Genomic DNA, 25,859 nt, shown 5'->3' with positions numbered 1-25,859 from the left:
TAATAATTTCAATTCTAGGCAACTTACCATTATCACATAAATAAGTTTTACTACTGTTGTTTCTTTTGTTTATTTCTAATACCTACATTTAGTTTTTTGTCGCCTCCTGTAGTGTTGAAAAATATTTGTGATGATTTATAAATGAATTTACTCCTGTTAGAGATCAAATAAACATTGTTTCCGGCGCTAATTTTCAAATAATAATTGAAACTTATCAGACTTGAAGGTATCATAAAACCGAACTTATTTTGGATTATTTGAAAATTATTTTCTTTGAAAAAATGTACGAATTATTGCTAACATTGTAGTGAACGCGAACATAGTAGGGGGGGGGGAAACCAAATGTGTTTGAATACAAAATTACAGAATTTTTTAGTAAAATCTGGGATCCATACAGTAAGTACTTCATTTTCAAAATATCCATCAATTGTCCGAGACTTTGTTGTTCTATCGTTTCCATACCAATCACTCTCTATTCTCGTTCTCTTCCCCTCGATGTTTTCAACCTTATATCGTCAGGTATTCCACTTTCGATTGGTGATACTTGCTACTTATATCTATTGATTTCAGTAGCACACATTACAATATAATGTTTGAAGAGTAACTTTCTGAACTTCAACAATTTAAGAATTCCCTTAGAAAATTTGGGGACAAATAGTACTATGGGGAACGATCGTTTTTCATAAGTTCTTTAGGCTCTACAATTATAATTTTTACTCAATCAAGGTGAAATTTACCATCTTCGGTACCAGTGTACAACGGATTAATTCAATATTATCTTATTTTCAGAAGGGGTTTTGTGGAGATTTTAGTAATTTATAGAATTGAGATCATGAGTCAATTGAAGCTAGACCACCATCGAAAACCTGGAAGCACTGGACGGCCGTTTCGTCCTATTATGGGACTCCTCAGCAGTGCGCATCCACGAACCCACTCTCGCGGGATTCGAACCCAGGACCTACCAGTCTCGAGCCGGAGCCCTTAACCGATAGACCACTGAGCATGGCATCCAACGGTGTTAATGTCTAACTTCAACTGATTCACGAAATTGAGCAACCATTCACCAATGTCATCAGTGAGTTACTATCTCACAACAGACCTGGGTGGGTTCGTGGATGCGCACTGCTGAGGAGTCCCATAATAGGACGAAACGGCCGTCCAGTGCTTCCAGGTTTTCCATGGTGGTCTAGCTTCAATTGACTCATGATCTCAACTCTATAAATTATCTTATTTATTGTGAAACAATAATAATTTTAGATCTGTAACTGTAGATGACTGTATAGAAGTTAGTGAAAATGATTGTTTCCTCTAATGTTTTTTTGTTCTTGAACATAATTATATTTTGAAATTAGGTAAAATGAATTTTAGAATAATGTAAGTTATATATTACATGAATGGAAACGTAGAAACTGTAATTTTTGTTGATGTTAACGTTTTATAAGCTTTGCACTGTTACTTACGTTTTTTCACATGGAACGTATGTAGTTTATTTGTGTTCAGTTCTATGATGATTTTTTTCTCATCCTATTCACTTTAAGTTTATTTTGATCTAGATAAGAAAAATGATATACGTGTATCATTCTAAATAGTGATACTTTTGCTTTTATTATATGGCATTTGTTTGGAAATCCCCATCACATTAAAATACAGACGAAAAGAACAAAAAATAAATTACCTAGACTAACCATTTTTTAAGACTTTACATTTCCGTTCTCCCAAACTCCTTTCAAGTTGATTAAAGAGTGTAGTTAGTTCTATCAACGGTTCTGTCCTGATCCATTTGATTCAAATGGTCATATAGTCAAATTGAATTAATTGTTTACAATAATCTATTATATTATTACATATTTACCAAAATCTTTTAATCTCAGAATCCTTCCTACTGAGTAGTTGGTCGAATGGAAGACAGAAAATTTTAGTTCGAAATAAACATCTACAGAAGTTTCTTTTACCTTGGTCGACTTCAAACCATATAAGTTGGTATTCAACTCATTTATAAAATGATATAACTTATATTTCCGTAACTTTATTTTCTTAAAATATCCAGATATCTTTACATTGTTGTTATTACTGCTAGTCGTATGAAGAATTTAATTAACATTTATTCCATTTTAATTAATTTATAATACCTTGTACATTATTTAGTCATCGGTCAAAAAATGTGGTCTGATTTGTTATTCTAGTATTATTTCTCTTACTCTATGTTGTAGATATTTCTTCTGTTTATTATTCTCATAATTCAGTTGTTCTATAAATTTATTTAAGTCATGCAAAAATTCATATTTTATAATTTTAAACAATTTATTTGCCTGAAACGTAGTCATTCTTTTGAATGATCAATATGAATGTATAATTGTAAGACAGGTTGACATTGAAAATAAGAAAACAAAATCCAATCGTTTATTTTTGTAAAAATCATTTTGATACTAAGGAATAACAAATTACTATCTATTTATCATCAATCAAAATAACTAAACAAACATATTGATAACCAAATAGTTCACTATTTTATTTTATAAACAAAATATTTCTTTAAACATTTTATTGGTTACACTTGTTGTCAGTTGTGTATACACTGTAATTTAGTACTTAGAACACGTGATCAACCCATTGAAAGTAAAAAAATGATTAATCTATAATATAGTTGAAATCATGAATCAATTGAAGCTAGACCATCATGGAAAACCTTGAAGTATGATTTCAACTATATAAAATTACTAAAATCACAAACCCCCCTTCTAATAATGATCAAATACTCACTAGTGACTGGCTTCAAGAGATATTTCCTGGAGTTCTAGTGAGAAGCAGTAACCAGTGGAGTTCAGCCAGGTCTGTTAGGAGATATCAACTCACTGAAAACATTGATGAATGGTTTTTCAACTTCGTGGATTGGTTGAAGTTAGACATGAAGGCCGTTAGATGCCGGCCGGCTCAGTGGTCTAGTGGTCAAGCGCTCGCGCGCGTGACCGATAGGTCATAGGTTCGAGGATGCGCATTGCTGAGGAGTCCCACAATAGGACGAAACGACCGTCCAGTGCTGCCACGTTTTCCATGGTGGTCTAGCTTCAATTGACTCATGATTTTAACTATAAAATTACTAAAATCTCCACAAAACCCCCTCCTAATAAAAATCTATAATAATAATAACAACCAAATGAAATCATTCATTCTAATTTTGACGAAAAGATGCTATTTTCGTAATATTACTGGTAAGCTCATTATCGTTCATTGGTTTTATTTTCTCTATGTTCACTCTCATTTCTTAGTTGGTTTACTAAAACAACTTGTAACAAGTGGGTTCCGTTACCGTTTGTTCCAATTCTCTAACTGTTTCTATCAAAATTTCTATCAAATAAATCAAAATAGTTTATTATGAAAAAACCAGTACATAAAGACTACAGCAAAAAGCAATAGTAAATTTAGGTTTGGATAAAAAATGAACGCTTAAAAACTGTTGAAGGTTTACATATTTGAAAAAAAACCGATCAAATTACTAAGGCCATTAAAATTATACTTTCTTCAAAAGACTGTTACATTTTTGAGTTTAATTAGGATTGTGGATGCTTTACTTGATGAAAATCTTCATGTAAATTAAAACTTCCAGCTTAGTAAGTAATGATATTTAATTTAACTTCCAGGAAACTGGTTAGGAACACTAGGTTCGTTAAATCTCACTACAAACCAGACAATTTAATATATGACAGATTTAATTTCATCTTGTTTTAATAGGCTATGTGGGGTCGTGGATCTGGTTCAGCCAACCTAGGACTGAGTACGACAGCTACAGCAAGCCGTAAAACTCATCCTCATACCGTGGTTGATTCAAAGGATAAAGCTTCTGGAAACCGGGGAGATATATCCTCAGCATCGAATTCCGGAGCAAGTGGACAAAGTAGCGTTCATTCGACTGTTCAAAGACCAAGTCACTCTCCTTTCTTTGTAAGTGGAAATGCAACACCAAGTTGTGAACCCCCGGTAGTCATATCATTAGAAGGACCAGCGAGTCCAAATGCGTATGGACAGCAGAGTTCCGAGCCGAAAACCGTACAAACAGTACATTCACGTTTTAGACAGTTTTGGGTGGAGACGTTTGTTGGGGGACGTTCCAGAACGAAATCTGAAAATCAAACTCCTTTGCAAGCTGAGAGTCATAAAGTGAGATTTTCTGATCGCCTAAATGGACCATTAGATCCAGAAATGGACGTCTTACCGCCTCATGCATATACAATAACTGGAGGTTCAAGTCAAGCTGCTTCAATCCTACGACCTTTGGCCGTGTATACTAACCTTTCTGGTCCTCATTCAGATCAAGTATCCCCAGGATTTATCTCGTCTGGTACTGGTAGTCTTCGGCGACTAGTATCTAAAAATCATCGGGGTGGGGTAAATGGAATGTCAATTACACCCCCGGCATTTTCGCTATCCCATCAAAACGATAAATTTTGGTGGTCAAAATCTCCTATTGGACGAAAAGAACGTTTTGTTTCTACCGGTAATATAACAGGGAAAAGTTCGGATGACCTTTATATACATCCAAAACCTTCTAAACTACCTCGTGAACAACCAGTCAGTAGTTTGGAATTTACGACTTCACGATTGAAAAATCCGAAGAAGGTAATTTTAAGACATTTTTATTGAAATAAATCAGCAATTACGTAAATACTATTCGTTTAATATTGATTAAGTTGAAAATATATTCAAATTCCTTTCAGCCAAAAGATAAGTATTATGTTGAAAAATTGCAATGAACTACATTACGGATCGAAAACAGAAAAATAGTACTAGTTATGATAATTACTTAATATTTATGAGTTTATGCCTCCACTTTTTAGTGTTCAATGAGTGTGCGTTATCCAGCATTTTCAGTCACTTTTCTGTCAATTTAATAAAGAGGTGTTGCATATCAGAGTGTGATTTTGACTGCTGATTTGAGCTTCAGATTTACTAGATTTTTCTCTCAGTATGTCAGGATGCGCTACACAAAGGGTGTTCATGGCATACTGATATAGAAAACCTTAGATTGTTGAAAGGAAATCTCCAGTGAGAGTTATGCATTTGAGTCGAACATTTTCTTCCTTCATGGTATGCTCACTTCATTGCGAAAATTTGGTGCTTGGTGCTGATGATAAACCCATCAACGCATAAACATTCACATATCCTGAAATACCAACTCGTACATTGACAACAGCACTAAAATGATGTAAATAGTGAATTTTAATATTTCCTAATAGTGAGTTTTTTCGATTTTCCCTATCATTAATCTTGGATTACTGAGTTTGTCATTATCTTAAGTTCACAGCAAGAAACAAAATGTGGATACTCACTGTTGAAGAGTTCCATACTAAGACGAAACGCCTTTTCATTGCTTCTAGCTTTTCAGTGGTAGTCTAGCTTAGATAAACTAATGAATTCAACTATCAAAATTTTTACGATCTCCACAAACCCTCATTCTAGTAGTTTAGATTTTCATTGAAAAATAAATGTAGCATTACCTTAATACAAGTATTTTTTACCTTTTTTTTTACCTTTGATGCTTGAAGATCTATCATTATCAAATGCAACATATACCTATTGATTTTAAATTCCAATGAAATTGACAGTGAAATTCTTTTTTTCTTTGACACTATTTTTGTTTACAGAACTTTCCTTTGAAAACTAGTTTGGATGTATTACGCAGGAAAAGAGGTTAGTCAAGTTTTTAAAGTACAAGTGAAATCCCAAAAGATATTTTATAGTTTGATTAATCTTTTTTTATCTAAAAATCACTAAGGTCTAAATCAAGCTATTTATCTTATTCAATGTATAAAACAGACAACAATCAAAAAAATGAGGAAGGTAATAAGTTTAATAATACGTTTAAATTGTTTTCAATAATATTAAAATTTGAAAACTGCTAGCTAGTTAATACACATAATTCAATAGTTAATTGAACGTAATCTAATAATTCTTTTGTAAATTTTAAATGTTTACCTTATTTTATAGTTGACATCATGAGTCAATTGAAGCCAGACCACCATAGAAAACCTGGAAGCACTGGATGGTCGTTTCGCCCTATTGTAGGACTCCTCAGCAATGCTCATCCACGGTCCCACCTCACGAGATTCGAACCCAGGACCTATTAGTCTCGCGCGCGAGCGCTTAACCTCCAGTCCGCTGAGGTGGCTGGCATTCAACGGTGTTAATGTCCAACTTCAACCAATCCGCGAAATTGAGCAACCATCCACCATTGTCTTCAGTGAGTTTTTATCTCACGACAGACCCGGTCGAACTCCACTGGTCACTGCTTCTCACTAGAACTCTAGGAAATACCTCTTGGAACCAGACACCGTCCAGTGCTGCCACGTTTTCCATAGTGGTCTAGCTTCAATTGGCTCATGATTTCAATTATAAAAATTCATAATTTTCCATAGTCGACTCACGCTTTCAACTATGAAAATACTAAATCTCCACAAAAACCCCTTCTGATAATCATAATTTTTATTATTTAGAATATTTTTAAAATGTACGCTATTTTTCTATTTGTCATAATCAAAGTTACAACTAAAGTAAAAAATTAGTGGAATTTTAGCATATGCATGAACCAATGGTTTGTCCTATGACCTAGCTGGTTACAGACAAGAATGTCGTGGTAACTCAGTAGGAGAGTACGAATAATAAATGTAGTTTTTTAGATAACTCAACCATATACATTATATGCAGAAAAGATGGAATTTGTCTGGCAATGGAATACAGGACGCTCGTTTCGTCCCTTTCCGGACTCCACAGCTGGATGTACACGCATTCTAGAGCCAGTATTCAATTCGGGATCAGACCCAGTACCATTCACTCCAAAAGCCATCATGTTATTCACGAGTTCTTAAATAAACGAAACGGGCGTTATTGAATCCACTTTTAGCTAAATTCCATCTATTATATGCTAAATTATGCCGTGATGGCTCTATGGAAGCAATTTTCACAGTACCCACATATGCTGACCAAGACCAATCAAATTTCAGTCAAAAATATTAAGAGCGGGATGATCCAATCCATTTCAAATTGAAATAAAACACATGTATTATAATTACAACTCATAACTGTAAAATAAGACATTTATTATAGCTTCATATACTGGTGGGAAACAAGTTTAATTTTATTGAAATTGTGACTCGTTTAGAGACCGACACTTAAGATGACGAGACTTTTCACCACGAACTAGTTCCGTACCATATTGTTTAGCCATTATCATCCATTTTATTAAAAGTATTTTCTGCTTACTATGTTTTCATTTTATTTTTTACTAGTCTTCGTACAAATTCGCTACAGGTTTCAGTCATATTGATATAATTTACCTTAAATCGACCTAATTTCTATACCTTGACTATCCTTATACCATTATCTTCTTACACCTTTTCTTAACCAATCAAAATATCAACAAGCTAATTTCTGGCAAAATGTATTAATTTGTAAATTATATTTATGTATGTCCTCGTCAAAAGTCTAACATTTTGTTATATTGACATACATGATATGTATTCCAAGAATCTAGGGTAAACTATAGCAGAACATTTTATTGATTTACACTTCAACATGTAAAGGTGTATTATACATAAGTTTTAAATTCAAACAATAAAAATAGAATTACATCTCTTTTTACTTAAAGAATCTCGTCAGAATTGTAATTTTAAATTTAATAAACATGTACGTACTGGTTTTTCCATCATGTTCAATATTACTATTGACTGGAATTGATCTTGCTAACGTAAATTTAAGAGTTTATGGCATTCAATGAGAGAGTTCATATGGGTTATTCTAGCTTTCAGACAGACCAATTCATTTATCTTTCTTCAGTCACATTTTGACCTTGTAACTTGTTCACTCATTAACCTTGATTGTTATTATATGATCTTATGTGTGCCAAGTGTTTACCTTGTTAAATAAGTGTCTGTAGCTTATTTTTGTCTGGCTACAAATATTGAATCACGCTTTACCACAAGAAGTTGGCTCACTCTCCTTTCTCACTCCGCTTCGCTTTCCAGCTTTTCATTTTCAATATCTGTCTGGAAAAACGAATTATTTACTTATTTACACCTGTTACCCCTTGTAGAGGAGCATAAGCAGCCCGACTCTGTCCTGGGATGGAAAGACGAATGTTTGAAATAAATTCCTTCAACACAACCCGTGTTCGGCTTCGTATCACCGCCGTCACACAAACGGGTTTGGCATAAGTAATATACGGAGTTAAACGGAACATTTTTGTTCATAGCATATGGTACCAAACATTACAACGGAATTCAAATTTCACTATACCATGTATATTACTTACATGTTTACATTTTTACTAATCAATTATTGTTTACTAAAACTATAAGTGAAAGTCATTATGTCATTTAGGAATTGTAAAGACAGTTTAGAGACCTCATCCCTAAATAAATCATTTATTCTTATTTTTGATTGTTCAATGCATGTCAGTCTGAAGCAAATTTGATAGATGTTGAGCTATGAACAGAACTTTTCAGTTTTTATATTTCAGAAAAAATACTGTATAATAGTCGAAATAGTAGTTAAAAAACTGTATAGTGGAGATAGTTTATAGTCTAGTAGCATGAAAATTGATTGTCCATTTGATGAATATAGAGAAATATAAAAAACAGATGATAATACAGAACTGTGAAGTAAGGTAAGTAGAGAGAGGTGCGAACAGTTATTAAAGGAATGACTAAATATGTTACTTTTAGACATGCGATTGATGGATTATCAACGCATCTGGTGCACATAGATTCCCGATTACGGATTACGTGAATAATCATAATAAGTCATGTGCACAAATTAATAGTGTGATGATAGGTTCAGTAATAAATATTGGAAGAACAAACATTATGATAACATGAACAAATATAATAATATTATAGGTAGGCCAAAACTTGAAAACATAGACTTATAAAAATATCGATCATCAAAATTAAATAATACTAAATGTGTAAATAGTCAGTTCAAGTATACAGATAGTGGAAAGTAAGTAAAAAACTAAAGGGTAGGAACAATTGGTGGTATCATCCATTAGGATTCCCATTGTAAAGGGTGAAATGAAGTTCATGCAAACCTCTTTTAAATACAATATTTGTTCGCTTGAATTTCTACACATTCTACTATATGTAAGGGGCGAGATGGAATTCCATTCAGAAAACTCAAAGATATTTAAAAAATACGAAATATTTCGGTTACACCTACCATATGACTAATATCGATTAGTTGTGACAAAACTGAGCTGCGTATTAGTTATCTGACCCTTCTGATTTTCTTTAACTTGATATTCGACACCAATGTATTCGAAACCTATGTGTTTTGCTTGAGTTACAACTTCAGTTAGTAAAATCAAGGATCTGGACACAAATTTGTGAGCCGATTGCCAAATAAGTGATAAAATGATATCAGAAGGAGGCTTTGTGGAGATTTTAGTAATTTTGTAGTTGAAATCATTAGTCAATTGAAGCTAGACCACCATGAAAAACCTGGAAGCACTGGACGGCCGTTTCGTCCCGTTGTGGAACTCCTCATCATTGTGCATCCACGATCCCGCCCCTGGAGATTTAAACCCAGGACCTATCAGTCTCACGCGCGAGCACTTAACCTCTAGAACCACTGTTAAAATAATAGACAACAAATTTAATTAAAATTCTGATTAGTGAAACACTTGTTTAAAATTGAATATAAAATATTTACAGTTAGTTTTAGATCTTTTGTATGGTAACAGTCAATTTAATCAATACAGAAATTATAAACTCAAATATTTTTAATTTCGCAATCATTAAGATATCCGAAAATTAGTTGCGAAAATCGCGAAAATACCGATGATGGTGATGATGAGACTGAGTTAAAATTAACCTCAAAAATATCTCAATGATTTATAAGTGAGCAGAATTTTCATACTATCATGTACATCGGATTGATTTTCAAAATGAAAACATGATTAGACTTTTCCCTAAATGTTTGTAAAAATCAGTAGTGTATTCACTTAGTATTGTTTGTTTGAATCTTCCCATCAGGACTCAGTAGCTGAGTGGATAACGCAATGGTGTTTGATGCGAAAGGTACTGGGTTCAAGTCGCAGAGTGAATATCAACTCTGAGATTCAGGTACATCCAACTGACGAGTCCCGAATAGGACGAAACATGCGTTCTAGATTCCACTACTAGCCACTATCTATCTTTGCTTATCAGTGGTGTATGTTATTATATATAGTTAAATATATCCCTGAAATTGTTTATTTAAAATTCATGTAATTAAACAATGGTTTTATTCTGATTATTATTTGTTATGTTGTCACGACATTGTTTTATTTTGATTGATATTATATGGGGTTAAATATTTTGTTCATTTTTTAAGGTCATCTAGTTAACAACAAATCATTCACTCTAACAGATATAAGTTATTTCCTTATACAACTAAACAATAATATAGACACTTAGTTATACGGTGACCTTCATGATATGTGTACAAAAAAATTCAGTTTTTCATTTTATTTATCACCGGATATATTGAATTGTATACTTGATTATCCTAGAATGACGTAACCATATAACTATGATTGAATATTTTATTCTTATTTTGATTGAAACAACTAGATATTGTCTGTTACAATATTTTTTTTGAAAAAAATATTGTTTTATTCACTTAGTATTGCTTGTTTAAATCTTCCCATTGATGTTTAGGACTGCAACTGGTCAGTTTCTAATTGGCATATGTGCATACTGTAAGTATTGCTTCGATATAGCTTTAATTCACAAGCATTATAAGCAAAGATGGATAGTGGATGGCAGTAGAATCCAGGACGCGCGTTTCGTCCTACTCGGGACTCGTCACCTGGATGTACCTTCATCTCAAAGTTGATGTTCACTCTGGGACTCGAACCCAGTACCTTTCGCTTCAAACGCTATCGCGTTATCCACTTAGTTCCTGAGTCTTGATAGCCACTTGCTTGTGCAATAGGGTGAAGTTTAAATTCACTTAGTATTGTTTGTTTGAATCACCCCATTGATGTTTAGGATTCCACTGCTAGTCACTATCTATCTCTGCTTACAATTGTGTTTTATGTCGTAAAACTACTAAATAATCTCGATAGTGTAGTAATAAGACGACGATTATCAGAACTATGTGATATATTAGCACAATACATTAGCTTATTATTCAGAGTGATTAGTTGCCAAATTGTTTTCACATTATTTTTATTATTATTATTATCCTTGTCTACTCTAACCCCCCATTTCTAGTCTAATTGACCTTTTAATTTTCATATATAAATGTTCTTAAGAAGTATATGTGTGATCAAGTTGTTCGAAATGTATTGCGCCAATATATGACATAGTTCTGATAATCTTCGACTTCTTATTACACTATCCAAACTTATCAAAGGGACTAATTACTGAATAATCATTTTTTTCTGAATCCAAATGAACATAAAGTTTACATTAAAAAATATATAGAAATTACAAGGATATAAACATTCGTTAAAAAATAATTTTGAATTGATCCATATTCTTGATACGAATTGTACTTTACGTAGAAATTCGTTTTTTTTTGTTATTGTTGTTGTTTTGTTCAGTAACTAACTCCATATTCACTGAACACCGACTCTTTTTTTTATGAAGATGTGATTGACAGATTAGCCGCCATTTTGAAATAAATTAGTTTAAAATCTTTCGTTATCCTATTAAATTGTTTAGAAGAAAAAGGATTCATTATATATTTTATTTAAATTAACATGAAATCAACGGGGTAGTAATATTACATCAGGTGACTATTGAGATAAAAATATTTCATAATAGGCATAACTATTATTTTTATTGTTCCGTGATAATAATCATAACAATGAAACTGTACTATAAAAATGTTCAAACTGTGTGTTCAGCTGACTGATTCCAACTATCACTTATCAGTTATTGTTAAGTAATTTTATTTGAGTTTTATGTTATATCCTGATAAGAATTATGAATGGTAACTTTTATGAACTATTTATGGACAAATATTATACGTACATTCCTAATGTGTAACTATTCAGTAGCCAGACTATATTTATCTATACTGCTCTTATTATAAGGTTTATTTTGACCTATGAACCATTATTATACGACTTGATATTCTTGAGTTACGTCCAATTACTGTTTCACTTATTCACAGCCTTTTTTGGTTAGATCTTGTACAAACGTTACTTTCTATTTTATTGATAGAATGTGGTCTGTTTCTTTTGTAAATAAACCCAGTATGTTTGAAATATATGATTCATATTGTAGAGGCTGTTATTGGTGTTCTGGACTTAACAGTCAGGGTTAATCAGGAAGCAGGATAGATAAAAACTCTAGACTGCTAATACGGGCTATATGTGTCACTGGTCCAGTCGATAATTCACTGTTCCTTAATTGGAGGTATCATTATATCATAGATTGATAGGAGCACAAGACCAAAAGTTATAACATATTATCAAAAAATATTGAATATTAGAAAAAGGTAAACTGAATGGTGCAGTCAGTGTCATTTGGAACTTCAGTTATTGCTCTTATAGAAATATATTGTTTTCACGATCATGTATTAGTTAAACTTCTCAGGGACTTGATAAGTTATGAAATGAGATTATGATTTTTTTAAAATTAGATTTGATTGACGTAAACAGTAAAAATAAGGAGGTTCTTAGGTCATTTGATTAAATTTCATTATGTACTTTATGGGTAAAATAACTCTTAGTAATATAACTGTAGTTACTGTTGATAAAAGTCATTACTATTATCATTATTGTTATTATACCCATAATATGCACAATATTCATTATGGTATGTGTTAGCTAACAGTATACACTCACTCGATTGAAATCATAAAGTAAAAGAAGAGTAACATAGGAAATTCAATTCATGAAATACTTTTTTCATATTGTATCAACTAAATTCCATAAATCAATATCACATGATTCCAAAAATTTGTATAAGAATGAATTTTGTTTTACGTTTCCCATATTAATAATAGAATAACAATAAATTATATATTTCACTGTTATTATTACTATTATTATCATTAACAAATAACAACAAATTTTCTGTTTGTATAAGACTTTATTGAAATTAACTTTTCAATAAACATAATCCATGAATAAATATCACCTGATAGGAAAGTTGGTACTTTTATGTAAGACTACCAAGTTATATTGATAGGATAATCTTATGATCAATAGAATGAAATTGTTTTCAGTTATTTGAAAAAAAAAGATTTTGAATGTGATTTATTGTAATTCATTTAAAGAATCATTGTGTTTAGTTAAAATAAACAGACAATCTCTTTATTAATTAGTGAATAATGAGTAATTATTCATCAGGACTTAATAGCTGAATGGATAACTTGTTGGTGTTTGAAGTGAAAAGTACTGGGTTCGAGTCCCAGAGTGAATATCAACTCTCAGATGAAGGTAAATCCAGCTGACGAGTCCCAAATAGGAAGAAACGTGAGTCTTAGATTCCACTGTTAGCCACTATCCATCTTTGCTTATAAAGCTTGTAACTTAAGACAAAATTGAGGCAGTCCGTACAAGATGGAGACATGCCAACAATCGCAATCGAAAACAACAATGGAAAGATACAAGTAAACAACAATAAGTGAATATATTTTCATCTAGATTGTTTGAAAATATCCATCGCGACAGAATAAATTCATATTTAAGCTTTAAACATTTAAAGACTGATTTATTACATTAAACTAAATAAAGAATCAGATAAATTACTATCATTATGCTAAAAATAACTTGTTCTAGTGAATGGAAACAAAAATCATATTCAATTGATTAACATTTCGCTTTCTGTTGATAATACGTTTATTAAAGTATTAGTAAACTAGTATACACAAAACAAATGTTAATTAACATTTAGATCTTGTTAATTCACGGGATTCTGTTATACACTCAGACTGAATGACTCTTCAAATGATTTAAAATCTACAATATGAATGACCCTGATTTCATTGAATCAATTACGCTTATAACCGATATAGATTTTAATTTTTCTTATTTCTATAAATAATTTGAACTGTTTAACGATTGACGAGTTTTGATATTTTAACTAGCAAGCCGATAATCACATCAGAACTCAACTAATTAAACAATTTGCGTTTTTGTATTTTTCATCTTACCACAATTATCATTAATTATTATATGCCACTAAAAAATGTAACTAAATCATAAGAAAGTATCATTGTCAAGTTCTAACTGACCTTATAAATATTCTTACTCTTCTATTAAACCATATTTTCTTCTTAAATATTATCTTTTGTGACAGATCTTTCCTGTTACCATCCATGCTGTTATTATAATCATTAGTCTGTTATTTGCCACGACAAATTCATCTAGATGTGGTAAAAGGTTGTGGAAACGTGAATCGATGTATACTTTGCCAGATTCAACTTTGAATATGACTGACTAACTGTCATTGTCAGCATATATTTATATGTATTTGAATAAAAGAACTTCATACAGATCCATTAATAATATAAGCAAAGCTTGTTGAATGCTTATTACTATTCAACAATTACTTTTTATTATCATTTTTTCCATTGGAATGTTAGCTGTTTGTGGAGGATCTTTGATCATATAGAAAAGAAGGTAACCTAATATTTACCTGTTTCATTTATTTACTTACTTACGCCTGTTACATCCAGTGGAGCATAGGCCAACGACCAGCATTTTCCAACCCACTCTGTCCTGAGTTTTCCTTTCTAGTTCTAGTTCTTTTTAATTCTTCTCATGTTTGTCTCCATTTCTCGGCGTAATGTGTTCCTTGATCTTCCTCTTCTTCTTTGGCCTTTAGGAATTCAAGTGAGGGCTTGCCTTGTGACGCAGTTGGGTGCTTTCCTCAATATGTGTCCCATCCACCCGAATTGCATGATAAAATCCCTGCCATGGTTGGACTCGATAATTTCAAATAAATTGAACATTGGGTAGAAAGTTAATAATAAATATATTTTTTTGTTATACCCCAATGAGTAGAAAAATTGCATTTCCGACATTTCGTGACCTGATGTAAGCTGCTTCTTCAGAATAAATAAATAACCGAACCAAATTAACATATTTAAATATTACTAAATATTACTTCCTTAAGTTACGAAATGTCAGAAATACAATTTTTCTGCTCAGTGGGATAGAACAAAAAATTTATTTATTATTAAATGAGCAAACGTATCCATCCATTGATTGTGAGTTCAAACCATACGAAGCTAATTGTTTTGATTTTCTGGAAATCGTATAGTGTTGTAGAGCTTTAAATATGGTGTAGTTACGGATCATATAGTATATATATATGGCTTATCCAGATATTCTATATAATTAATGCTTAAATATATATGGAATAGATAGAACTTTATCAATCCGTTTAAAGAAAAGACAACTACACAGGGATGGATAGTGTCTAACAGTGGAATCCAGGACGCACGTTTCCTCCTATTTGGGACACGTCAGCTGGATATACCTTCATCTCAGAGTTGGTGTTGACTCTGCGACTCGAACTCAGTACCGTTCTCTTTAAACGCCATAGCGTTATCCACATAGTATACACAGTACGCACAGTATGCACATATGCCAATAAGAGACTGATCAATTGCAGTCCTAAACATCAATGAGAAGATCCAAGTAAACAGTGCCAAGTGAATTTAAAAGACATGTACATTATTTTGCCTACGCATTGTATATGGTTTCCTCAAAATGAAACGTTTCTGTTTCCCAGAGTATATAAGCATTTAAATTGTTTAATCACTAGTTTAAGTTTCCTATAGAATTGAAATTTAACAATGAAAGCTAGGCGTTATACATATATTAAATACGACAGGATAAGAATAATTAATGCCTACTGGTTATTTCCTAACAAATGACCTTGGGTCGGTCTATTGATTTGTTATTTATGTTTCTCTATTCATTTCGGTTAAAAATAAAAATAAGATTATCAGCGGCGACAATTGACAATTTAATGAGGCGTATTATAAGATCCCTCCCTTTTATTTTTAAGTAACCCTGAAAATCTCTTCTCCTAATATAGTTCGGTGATGTAAATATTATTCCTATCATTCAATAAGCATGACTATCTTTCACCTGATTAATGTCATTGATTTTGCAATATCCAAATATTCTCTACAAAGTGTAGATCCAGTTAGTTCTATCATATTACTAGTTGATTTATAAAAGCATTATGAAAGCTTGTGCATGTCCTAATTGCCTACTTGATAACCTATTCTTTTAATGACTAAACATTCATAATTGAACTACCGTCATAAAATATGAAAATAGATTAGCATAGATTTTAAATTATGCTGTTAACAATGCTTTGAAATTCCATATTCTCATTTCATTCAATTATAAGCCAAATTTTATATTTCGCTAAAAACTTTAAAAGTTTATGCAGCAGTTATTATACTTTGTTGAGATTTCTGTTATATATTCAGTCTCATATTCATACAATAGTAAAATATCTATCGTAAAATACTACTGACGATGTAAACTATCCAACTAAAGTAATTTATAACAAAACGATTGTCAAAATATTTACCATAACATTCTTAATGATATTACTTATATGTTTAGGATACATTCACAGTGTATAATCTAATTCTTCTATGGGACTGGATTAATACGTTTTCCTCATATATCTTTAGATAACATTATTCCGAATACTTCTTCGATTAAAAAAACTCATTCAATTTATTTATTAGACTGATATTTTAGTATGAAGTGAATTGCTTTACTCTAAGACAAATATGAATCAAAAACTACCTTCTAGTTCAATAAGAATTCAAACTAGTAGAATCACGACAGAAAGGATCTGTTGTAAGATGATAGAAAACTTCCAAATACTATCTTATAGCTTATGTGAAAATTTTATTTTATTTTCTTTCTAAATCATCAATTTTATTTTAAATTTCTAAGTGATTTAAAAAAATAATTAACATTTTAATTTAATTTTTTTTGGTTGATCACTTCCGAATTTATTTATTTTATAATAGATTATTTTAAGGAACAACTTTTTGTTGTTGGTTTAATCTTATATAAGTTGATGTTATTTAGTCATGCAAATAATAATTTTATATCATGTGTAAAATTTAACCTTTCTGATTTGATCTAGTCATAAAATATTGGAAAGTTACTAATTAAAATTACTATTTTATGCATCATATGAGATTTGAAATTGTTGTTACAATTATGGATAATGGCTAGCAGTGAAATCCAAGACGGGCGTTTCATTTTATTTTGGACTCGTCAGATGAATGTACCTGCATCTTAGAGTTGATGTTCACTCTGGGGCTCGAATCCAGTACCGTAACCACTATCCATCATTGTTTATAAAGTTTGTGACTTCAGGTAATATCGAGGCAGTCCTCATAGGATGGACATATGTCAATAAGAGACTGATCAATTCCAGTCCAAAATAATAATGGGAAAATACAGTAAACGATACCAAGTGAATGTTGTTACAAGTATTCTTGATTTATTATTTATTAATAATGGCTTTATTCAATACTATATTTAGCGTACAATATAGAATTCTAAACACAAGTTTGCTTTTCTTATTTCTTCATTGATATTGACGATAAATATTAAGTGATCACCATTTAGATATTAATATTTCAGAAGACGACTTCTAAGTAATATTCATTCTTTACAATCCATATTGCCAGCCATCATGATGTCTTTAAAATTGTACATTTTTGTAATTTATATTGTGAAGGGTTGTAAACTTTTCACAAACTAATCTGAATAGATTATACAATTAATTAGCATAATGATGTGTTAAAACAAATAAGAAAACAGATAACTTGTTGAAATATCTAAATGATAGGAACAGGTAACCCAGATATTCAAACAGTCCGCTATGTTATGTTATGTACGAAATTTAATTTTAATTAATGAATCATTCAATAAAATAATTTTATTAACATTTGTTTTAAATTTCGATAATGTAATGAGAAGACGAAGATTATTAGAACTATATGATATATATTAGTGCAATACATTTCGAACAATCTGATCACACATATACTTGTTAAGAACATTTATATATAAAAATAAAAGGTCAACTAGACTGGAAATAGGGGGTAAGAATAGACAAGGATAATAATAATAATAGTAATAATAATGTGAAAACAATTTGACACCTAATCACTTTGGATAATAAGTTAATATTACCAGGGTAGGTTTCTGGAGAGAACAAACTGTTTTTGAATACACAAAGGGGGTTTAAATTTTCTTATTTGAAATTTTTCTATATAAATTTAAATGTTATTAATGATTACATTTTGTAATATTTTATCATTTTTTTGTTTTGATAAATAAGAAATTTTGAAAAAAGTTTTACGAAATCGAAAATTTTTATTATTTTTTATGACTTGTGAGAGCTTTCTTGACTTTATTTTCTTTTCTTTCTGATTTCTTCTCTTATAAGATATACACTGAAATAAACAAAGAATTAATTATACAGAAGGTTAAATCACATTCTGTAGATAATAGTTTAAATGAACAAACCAAAATAAAAATTTCATGCATATTGTGCAAATATGAAACTTAATTATTCCTGTGCTTGTGTTGACATTCATTGTACTTGTTAAATTGAGAGATGTTGAACGTTGCTGAATAGATTGGGTTAAGAAAATATTTAACAACATGAACACTTTTTTATAGTTGAAATCATGAATCCATTGAAGCTAGACCACCATGGAAAACCTGAAAGCACTGGATGGCCGTTTCGTCCTATTATGGGACTCCTCAGCAGTGCGTATCCACGATCCCGTCAGACAAGATTTGAACCCAGGACCTATTAGTCTCGCGCATGAGCGCATCTAACTTCAACCAATCCACGAAATTGAGCAACCATTCACCAATTGTTTTCAGTGAGTTGATATCTCCCAACAGACCTGGTTGAACTCCTCTGGTCACTGCTTCTCGGAAGAATTCATAATTTCAACTATATAAAAAATTACTAAAATCTCCACAAAACCTCCTTCGAACATGAACATTTATCACATATAGAAGAGAAATATTTCGTGGTCGTGTACTAGAAGCATTCAAATCATTCAGTATTTTTTTTCACCAGACAAAATAAACTTGAAGTTAAAAAGAAAACATATTGATTTGGTTGCCCTAGATGTTTATCTGAATAATTTCTATCACTGGAAGATATTATTGTTTCAGACTTTCAAAAATATTTAGTTGTAGTTTTTACATTGCATTTTAGACACATATTGAATATTATTTTACAAAATCCGAATCTTAAAACATTTTAGTTTAGTTTACTGACTTGTGGATTGAAAAACGTTTTCCTTCATTTACTAACAGTTACAAACACTAGTCAATTTTATATTAGACTTCTAAGCGAATGATTAATAATGATGCCATAATATTCATGACATAGAAATCATATCTATATCATTTATCAGATAAATTTGAAACGGTAATTAGGTTATACAATGAAAAACTTTTGACACAAACCTCTTTATTTTAAACTAATTTTAAATATGCTACTTACCGCTTTTATTTTACACACAAAAAATCGAATTAATTTCTTATAAAATGACTTATATCTAAAACTTTAATCACTTTAAAAGATTTGAAATAATTCGTTTAATTTTTGACGATATAAGAAGGTAAAATCGATTCGAAAAATTATGATCAATTCCCTGTGGGGATTTCGATTAGTCTGTTTATGTTTTTATTACATGTCAAGACAATGAAAAAAAAGAATTAAGGTCAGCAACCAAATTGTAGTAGAAACATATGAGGCAAGAAAGAAAAATATGGTAGAAGCAATATAACAGATTTCAATATTGACCTTTGTAGTAATTTGTGTTGACAAACATGTTTCATAAATTAAATTTTAAATAGAAACATTGAATATGATTAATTTAAAATAGTCCACAATCTTGTTAAATGAATGAATATTTCTTTTTGTCATTTGTATTTTTTATTCAGCTGGAAGTTTAAGTGGAAGAATAGTTGACCGAAAAAGTCTAACAATATCTCCTCAACTACATAGAGGATTTATAATGGAGCATTTTTCAAGGTCAGAGGAGAATATTGTCTGTGAAACAGATAAACCACGAATAAAAGCCTTAAGTTATAATGCTAGTGAACCTTCAAGTGCTACTTCAGCTTCCAGTGTTCTAGTACCAGCACCATCGAACGAAATTTCACAGATTTCAGAGAAAAAAGAATTAAAAAGTCATGATCATGGTCATCATCATGGTCATCATCATCACCACCACCACCATCATCATCATCGTCACAGCAATCATGGTCATCATCGTAACCGAGGTCTAACGCATACAATGACACGTGTAGTAGAAAGTAGACGATATCTAATGTTTACAAAATCACTACCATTTTGGGTGAGTTAGTTTATTCATTGGACAGTTCTTTAGTTATAATTTAAAAAGACTAACTAATTTGATGATTTACTCATAATTCAACATTTTTAAGACATCATTCATAAATTTAATTTAGTACCTTTTTATTTTCAATTCTTTGCAATTAATTTCCACACAATGAAATGAATAAACAGACTCAGCTTTATGAATAGCAACTATAATCTAAATTTTTCTACAGTAGTTAATAAAATCATCAGATTCAACTCCTAGTTTTAATGTACCTGGGTGTATAATACTTATGCTGATAGATACAAGCAGTATATAGCCTCAATCAGATGTTAAATGCCTGGAAGCAGAAGACTGAATCAAAAAGGACAGAAAGAAAATCGAAGAGCAATCGTAATAACAACAGAATTAGGGTAATGATGGAGCAGGTGAAGAACAACGCAGAGAAGACGTGCAAATGATGTGTTCGATCATGATTTCCATATTTTACTATGGCATTGTGTAGTTTTGTTTTAAACAACAAATTGGTTTTTCCACTTGAGTGAACATCCACATCATAGTTATGAGCCCTTAGCGACATAAACATTATTTTTCAGTCAGAACAATTAAAATTGAGCGAAGCATTTAGGAATTTGTTACTTAAAATCAAACTACAAGAGGGCTGATTTCTAATTTCAACGTATGTATCATAAGATGTTTTTGAGAGTAGCAAGTTTTAAAATCATCTAATGAGTAATATCGAGGTTCACTGAATAGCAAAACCTTGACATATCATATCGATTAATGAATTTGTCAGTTCTTATGAGATCTGGTGATTGGTATGTATGTTATTCAAGTTCAGCTATTACCAACTCTAAAGTAGGTTATCCATTCCTAAACACATGAACATGTTGGTCTCCATCCGCTCAGAGATGTCGCTACTCATTTGGCTAATCAATCGGTTCATCAGAAATATGATAGTGTCATTAACATTTTCATTGCATTGAATACCAAAATAATATAAAATGTTATTTATTTTAATGGACACCTCAATCAAATTATCATTGAATCAATCACTACTAAATTTTCTTGACTTGGTTACAAACTGTTTTTTTATAGTTATATACTTATCTTTCTTACCTTGTCAATTATAGTGCCATTTATTTTAGTCCGAAGAATCCCTAAAATTATGTATGTTTTTACAGTTTAGTTTATGATAATTACTGATATATGTATGAGTGATTTACACAACTTTTCATATTGCTCTTGACAAAAACAAACTAATATTATGCGGTAACAATAGAATAACTAGGACAGATAATAGTTTTTTTCTTAAAAGGTATAGTGTTTTATAGTTCTTTTCTCCTAAGCATTACGGTAGCTAAATGACTGAAATACGTTCGAAACTTAAGTTGTTTTCCATACGTTAACATAACAGTTAAATTGTGTTTTAGGAGACCATCATCTTAAATTTGTTTACAAAATACTTTTCTCTTGGTATCGGTTATCAGTTTCGTTCAAGAAATATTTATGTAAATAAACAATAGCCAGCGAAACAATTATTGTATCACAACAATAAAAGGAATACTCCAGAAATATTCTTATTATAAAATGGCTGTAAGTGATTCTATAATTATCTTATCGGTTAATCTAAGAAAGGTTCATTACATCGATTGATTAACAGTCAGGCTGAATACAATATTACACGTTCGATTGCGATTATTCCAGGTTATCCTTGCCTTTAAGTGGACGGACTGTAAACGTATCTTCCATTGACTTTACTGAATATTACTTTTGATATCAAATTTACTAATGTATCAGTCTTCTTAGCTGATTGAACAGCAGACTAATAATATCACACTGTCCATAACCAACAAAGTTCACATGATCACTACTAAGACTCTACTTAGTTTCCAACTCCAAATCTAATATCTTAGTGACCTTATAACCACCATACATCTGAAATGCAAATACGCTGTAACTACCATAGTATTTCAGCCAGGTTCGCTTTAAGAACTCAGGAGCACTCCCATATTTATTAGAACGAAATAATCCCAAATTAGTTATCAAGAGTAAAGAATTCTAACAACTAACAGAGCTCAGAATAGTTTTAAAATATGTTTACTGGTAACATATAAAATGTGCTTAGATGAAAATGTTGAATTTTATAGTAAAATTTGCATACAGCTACTATAAAAACACCAGATTTAATTACATTAATAAGGAACACATCGGAAAATATATTAAGATAACATGTGGCCAGTATTTCTGTTCATTTTCTTGTAAATTTAATTCTTTGAAAGCCGTTTTCAATTTGATGAGTATGACCTGATGACGACAAAGTAGACATGATTAGTTATAAATTTAAGGGATTTATGATGCAAAATAAAGAATTGAGTTTATAAGCCATCGCAACTGAGATAAAATCTTACTATGACCACTAGTGTTATACGTGTGAGTATTAATAGTTATCGGGCTTACTAATTTTATCAGTAATAAATATTCACTTAAAAAGATATAATTTATGTGACAAAAACAGTAATTTATTTTGTTCAAACTCTAAGCCGGATAATACATTATGATTTTACACAATTGTCTTATTATTGGCTTTGTGACAAGGACATTTTAATTACTTTCACTGGTATAGTATTACATTTTTGGCTTCAACTCTAGTTGGCTATATTTATGATGCCAATTAATCTAGAATTGTATATTTAGTCAAACAATTATTACTTAATTGAAGTACTGGTTATGAGCGAGTGAAAGAGGGTTCTCATTACCAAGGATGACTATCAAAACTGTGGACATGAAAAAGGAGCATATTAATGATGGTGAGGATTGAGAGGGGGAATAACACTTATAATGGTGTGAGATATATTCGATTTACTCTTTGTGGTGAAGGACTGGACTATCTACGTGGAATGGCCCATGGTTTGGATATACTCATCTAAATATGTTAAACTGTGTCACGAAAATTTTATGATGCATTTAACATTTATATCTATATTAAATTGATGCTATCGCCTATGGATGCTCTCTTTTGATGTATTATATTCAGTCAGGTATTATATTCCCGAGACTATTTTATTGTAGTATTAAATAGTTCTTTTAGGCTGAGAAGTTATCAGAATTCTAAATATATTTGTGTTGCTTACTAACTTACTTACGCTTATTACCCCTCTTAATATGTCGAAAAATATGTAGAGTTATACACAACTTCACGAATCGTAATAAGTTTGTGTAATGATCGAAAGTAAAAGAAAAAATAATAAGTTAAAAGCAGATGTGTGAACAATTATTGATCAAACTGACTAATTGCTTTAAATTATTGATCACTTAAGGAGTAGAAGAGAGATGAAGAAGAAATTTAAAACAAAGATGATAACAACAAATGACTAAAAATTAAAAAATTAAAATAAGGTATCAATAACAGAGTGACTATGTGTGAGAAACAGCAGTAGAGCATGACTCGAATATGATAACAGCTTGACGTGTTGCTTTTATATACATAGCTCAAGTTTAAAGTGATGAACTGCAACTGCCTTTAGAGTAAAATCGTTTAGAAGATATTTGTGTGATATTACTGGGTTTAAAATTGAGCTAACTAGTCTGAAATAGACGTAGGAGATAACATCACCAAGGTATTAGAATAATAATCTGTTATCAAATTCGAAGAAGCACAGTATTTGCTGAAGTTAGACTCTTCATTAGACGTTCAGGAAACTACTTCTTTGATTGTTCGTAAGGAAAACGGACAGTGGGTGAATTTAACAAATTTCACACCATTACAAATGTTATTCCCCCTTTCAATTCTGACCTTGATTAATATGAGCTTCTTTCATGGTCGTCCTTTTGAATGGATATCACTAGATGTATAGACACTTTATAGTCTTGTTCAATATTGCATCAATTTAGTCTAGAACAGTTGATACAGAATATAAGCCGTCTAAACCAAGATATTGAACAAAAATTTCCAACTATTTGATGTTTTATTCTCCAAGCCGGATAGTTTTATTACAAACATTTTATTATAATATTGAACAACACCATCAGCTTCTTTTTCAAATAAAAATCTACTGAACAACAATAAAAGTAATCATTTCAGCTATAAATTCATTGTTCAATACAAAAAAATGAATTAAATGTGACTGAGAAGTATAAACTAAACCACTGCATTTACATATTGTAAATAAATCCATGCTTTAATTTCACTAATTGGCTGTTATCCATCAAAATGTTTTATAAAAATAATGTACTTTTCTTGTACAAATTATTTATAGTTTACAGTGTAACAGTTCTTTCTGTAACTGATGATTCCATATACACAAAACACTGTTGCCTTCTTTTGTATGTACTTATCAACGAAAATTAACAAATTCAGATCTTTATTCACTCTCCAACCTTGTAATTAGATTTAACCTAATGTTTTCAGTAGACTGTTTCATCTTCTACACTGATAAAATACTACTATATATATATATATATAACAACTCAGTCACCTGGTTCTTAGGTGTGAGCCATACTCTAAATGTTAGGGCTACTGATGCATATATATGGATGTGCTTATATTTACGTGTCACCAGCTCCTAACTTTGTATTTAGAACACTATGACTTGCTCGTTCACTTTTTATAACTAGATTATTTGGTTAATATGAATGTATATTTTGAGTGTTACATTTGAGGTTACATTTAAACCAGGACAGTTTTGTGTATTCACAATTCACAAATAAGCTTTGTAGTAAAAGAAAATTGATACATCATTTGCATAACAAGGATAATTTGCTGATATCATTTAAAAAGTGGGCGTATCTTGGTTTATTGTACACAATATTATTGAACAAGATTCATAATGCTTACAATATATCAATCATAATGAAGTGACTAAAACAAGAGGTAGAGAATGAAGTGATTTCACTTTGTTTCGAAGGTTTTTTTTATCTAAGAGAAACCTGGGATATACATTATCCGTAATATGTTTACGAAATTCGGTTTAGTTTAGTGAATCAAAAACAGAACATACATTGAAATTAATAATTAATGAAAAACTATTTACTTACTGGTGATTGAGTAGGAAATCCGAGAGATTTTATACTCAAAACTAAAAAAACACTATAATATAATATAATTTGTGTCAGTCATTATTATGTAGTTTTTAGAATAGATAGATTATGGTTATTATTGAAATCCAAGAAACACATTTTGGTTTATTTTAGATTCGTCAGCCGGATGCTTCCTAGTGTGATATTCACACTAGGACTCTAATAGAATGGTTACATAGAAATAACATGGACTTGATCAACATATGTTGACTATGACAGTTAACAGTGACTTCTCAAGGACAACGGCAGAGTAACTCAAATCCTAAATAATAGTGGTGTAAACATTATACCCATCCGAACTTAATGGCTTGGTGGGTAGGGCGTTGACATTTGAAGAGAAAGTTATTATGCTCTAGTTCCAAAGTGAACATCAACACAGGGATCCAAGGACACCCAGTTAATGAGTTCCAAATAAGACGGCT

At 31.0% G+C, this 25,859-nt stretch overlaps 1 protein-coding gene and 1 non-coding gene across 2 annotated transcripts in view; one reads left to right on the top strand and one right to left on the bottom strand.

Annotated features, from left to right (window-relative positions):
* Nucleotides 1–932: 932 nt before the first annotated feature.
* Nucleotides 933–1,004, bottom strand: Smp_tRNA_01956_Pseudo_CGA.1.1. Its single transcript has one exon. It is a non-coding gene (tRNA).
* A 2,728-nt stretch (nucleotides 1,005–3,732) lies between these two features.
* The window catches only part of Smp_127420 (unnamed protein product), a gene marked incomplete at both ends in the record, with an annotated part of 47,792 nt that continues 25,665 nt past the window's right edge, over nucleotides 3,733–25,859 (top strand). The window contains 3 exons of the mRNA XM_018792027.1: nucleotides 3,733–4,614; nucleotides 5,640–5,685; nucleotides 19,958–20,373. Of these exons, the coding sequence (XP_018644929.1) occupies nucleotides 3,733–4,614; nucleotides 5,640–5,685; nucleotides 19,958–20,373 (1,344 nt within the window). The remainder of the gene's footprint in view (nucleotides 4,615–5,639; nucleotides 5,686–19,957; nucleotides 20,374–25,859) is intronic.

The sequence above is a fragment of the Schistosoma mansoni genome (assembly GCF_000237925.1).
Source record: "Schistosoma mansoni, WGS project CABG00000000 data, chromosome 1 unplaced supercontig 0010, strain Puerto Rico, whole genome shotgun sequence".
Classification (NCBI taxonomy): domain Eukaryota; kingdom Metazoa; phylum Platyhelminthes; class Trematoda; order Strigeidida; family Schistosomatidae; genus Schistosoma; species Schistosoma mansoni.
The sequence above is the reverse complement of the archived record's forward strand: the minus strand, read 5'-3'. Positions and strand labels throughout refer to the sequence as shown.